Below are 2,500 nucleotides of genomic sequence, written 5' to 3'. Positions count from 1 at the left end.
GCCGCCGGGGGGCTTACGCCCCCGGGCCCGCGCCCGCCGAAGACACCCTCGAACTCTGTCTGAAGATTGTAGTCTGAGTGAAAATATAAATTATTTAAAACTTTCAACAACGGATCTCTTGGTTCCGGCATCGATGAAGAACGCAGCGAAATGCGATACGTAATGTGAATTGCAAATTCAGTGAATCATCGAGTCTTTGAACGCACATTGCGCCCCCTGGTATTCCGGGGGCATGCCTGTCCGAGCGTCATTGCTGCCCTCAAGCCCGGCTTGTGTGTTGGGCCCCGTCCTCCGATTCCGGGGGACGGGCCCGAAAGGCAGCGGCGGCACCGCGTCCGGTCCTCGAGCGTATGGGGCTTTGTCACCCGCTCTGTAGGCCCGGCCGGCGCTTGCCGATCAACCCAAATTTTTATCCAGGTTGACCTCGGATCAGGTAGGGATACCCGCTGAACTTAAGCATATCAATAAGCGGAGGAAAAGAAACCAACAGGGATTGCCCCAGTAACGGCGAGTGAAGCGGCAAGAGCTCAAATTTGAAAGCTGGCTCCTTCGGGGTCCGCATTGTAATTTGTAGAGGATGCTTCGGGAGCGGTCCCCATCTAAGTGCCCTGGAACGGGACGTCATAGAGGGTGAGAATCCCGTATGGGATGGGGTGTCCGCGCCCGTGTGAAGCTCCTTCGACGAGTCGAGTTGTTTGGGAATGCAGCTCTAAATGGGTGGTAAATTTCATCTAAAGCTAAATATTGGCCGGAGACCGATAGCGCACAAGTAGAGTGATCGAAAGATGAAAAGCACTTTGAAAAGAGAGTTAAAAAGCACGTGAAATTGTTGAAAGGGAAGCGCTTGCGATCAGACTCGCTCGCGGGGGTTCAGCCGGCATTCGTGCCGGTGTATTTCCTCGCGGGCGGGCCAGCGTCGGTTTGGGCGGTCGGTCAAAGGCCCTCGGAAGGTAACGCCCCTAGGGGGCGTCTTATAGCCGAGGGTGCAATGCGACCCGCCTAGACCGAGGAACGCGCTTCGGCTCGGACGCTGGCATAATGGTCGTAAGCGACCCGTCTTGAAACACGGACCAAGGAGTCTAACATCTACGCGAGTGTTCGGTGTCAAACCCGTGCGCGAAGTGAAAGCGAACGGAGGTGGAACCTTTACGGGTGCACCATCGACCGATCCTGAAGTCTTCGGATGGATTTGAGTAAGAGCGTAGCTGTTGGGACCCGAAAGATGGTGAACTATGCCTGAATAGGGCGAAGCCAGAGGAAACTCTGGTGGAGGCTCGTAGCGGTTCTGACGTGCAAATCGATCGTCGAATTTGGGTATAGGGGCGAAAGACTACGAACCATCTGGTAGCTGGTTCCTGCCGAAGTTTCCTCAGGATAGCAGTAACGCGAATTCAGGCTCATGGGAGGTAAAGCGAATGATTAGAGGCCTTGGGGTTGAAACAACCTTCAACCTATTCTCAAACCTTTAAATATGTAAGAAGCCCTTGAAAGGCTTAATTGAACGTGGTCATAGAATGATGCGTTACTAGTGGGCTATTTTAGGTAAGCAGAACTGGTGATGCGGGATGAACCGAACGCGAGGTTAAGGTGCCGGAATACACGCTCATCAGACACCACAAAAGGTGTTAATTCATCTAGACAGCCTGACGGGTGGCACATGGAAGTCGGAATCCGCTAAGGAGTGCGTAACAACTCACGGGCCGAATGAACTAGCCCCTGAAAATGGATGGCGCTTAAGCGTGTTACCCATACCTCGCCGTCAGGGTAAGAAACGATGCCCTGACGAGTAGGCAGGCGTGGGGGTCCGTGACGAAGCCTGGGAGTGATCCCGGGTCGAACGGCCCCTAGTGCAGATCTTGGTGGTAGTAGCAAATACTCAAATGAGAACTTTGAGGACTGAAGTGGGGAAGGTTCCATGTGAACAGCAGTTGGACATGGGTTAGTCGATCTCAAGGCATAGGGAAGTTCCGTTTTAAAGGCAAGCCCTCGTGCGCCGTTTGCCGAAAGGGAAGCCGGTTAACATTCCGGCACCTAGATGTGGATTCTCCACGGCAACGTAACTGAACGCGGAGACGTCGGCGGGGTCCTGGAAGAGTTCTTCTTCTGACAGCCTATCACCCTGAAATCGGTTTGTCCGGAGCTAGGGTTCTATGGCTGGCAGAGCGCCGCACTTTTGCGGCGTCCGGTGCGCCCCCCCCGACGACCCTTGAAAATCCGCGGGAAGCGAATAGTTTTCACGCTAGGTCGTACTCATAACCGCAGCAGGTCTCCAAGGTGAACAGCCTCTAGTTGATAGAACAATGTAGATAAGGGGAAGTCGGCAAAATGGATCCGTAACTTCGGGATAAGGATTGGCTCTAAGGTCGGGCTCGCTGGGCCTTTGGGGGGAACCTCCTGGCTTGTGCAGGGCACTAGCCGGGCGCAACCGGCCGGCGCCCCGCAGCACCGGGTTGGGACGCCCTTGGCAGGCTTCATATGTCCGGCGGGCGATTAACGACCA

At 54.8% G+C, this 2,500-nt stretch overlaps 1 protein-coding gene across 1 annotated transcript; it reads right to left on the bottom strand.

The window, feature by feature from the left end:
• Window positions 1-850: 850 nt before the first annotated feature.
• N7447_011346 (uncharacterized protein) lies at window positions 851-1,401 on the bottom strand (the record flags this gene model as incomplete). Its single annotated transcript, XM_057235514.1, has 2 exons — window positions 851-1,285; window positions 1,339-1,401. 2 exons carry the CDS (start codon window positions 1,399-1,401, stop codon window positions 851-853), a joined length of 498 nt encoding a protein of 165 aa, XP_057080261.1.
• Window positions 1,402-2,500: the final 1,099 nt, after the last annotated feature.

The sequence above is a fragment of the Penicillium robsamsonii genome, assembly GCF_028829455.1.
Source record: "Penicillium robsamsonii strain IBT 29466 chromosome Unknown utg000017c_segment0_segment0, whole genome shotgun sequence".
Lineage (NCBI taxonomy): Eukaryota > Fungi > Ascomycota > Eurotiomycetes > Eurotiales > Aspergillaceae > Penicillium > Penicillium robsamsonii.
Note: the sequence above shows the minus strand (reverse complement) of the source record. Positions and strands in the feature narration are given on the sequence as shown.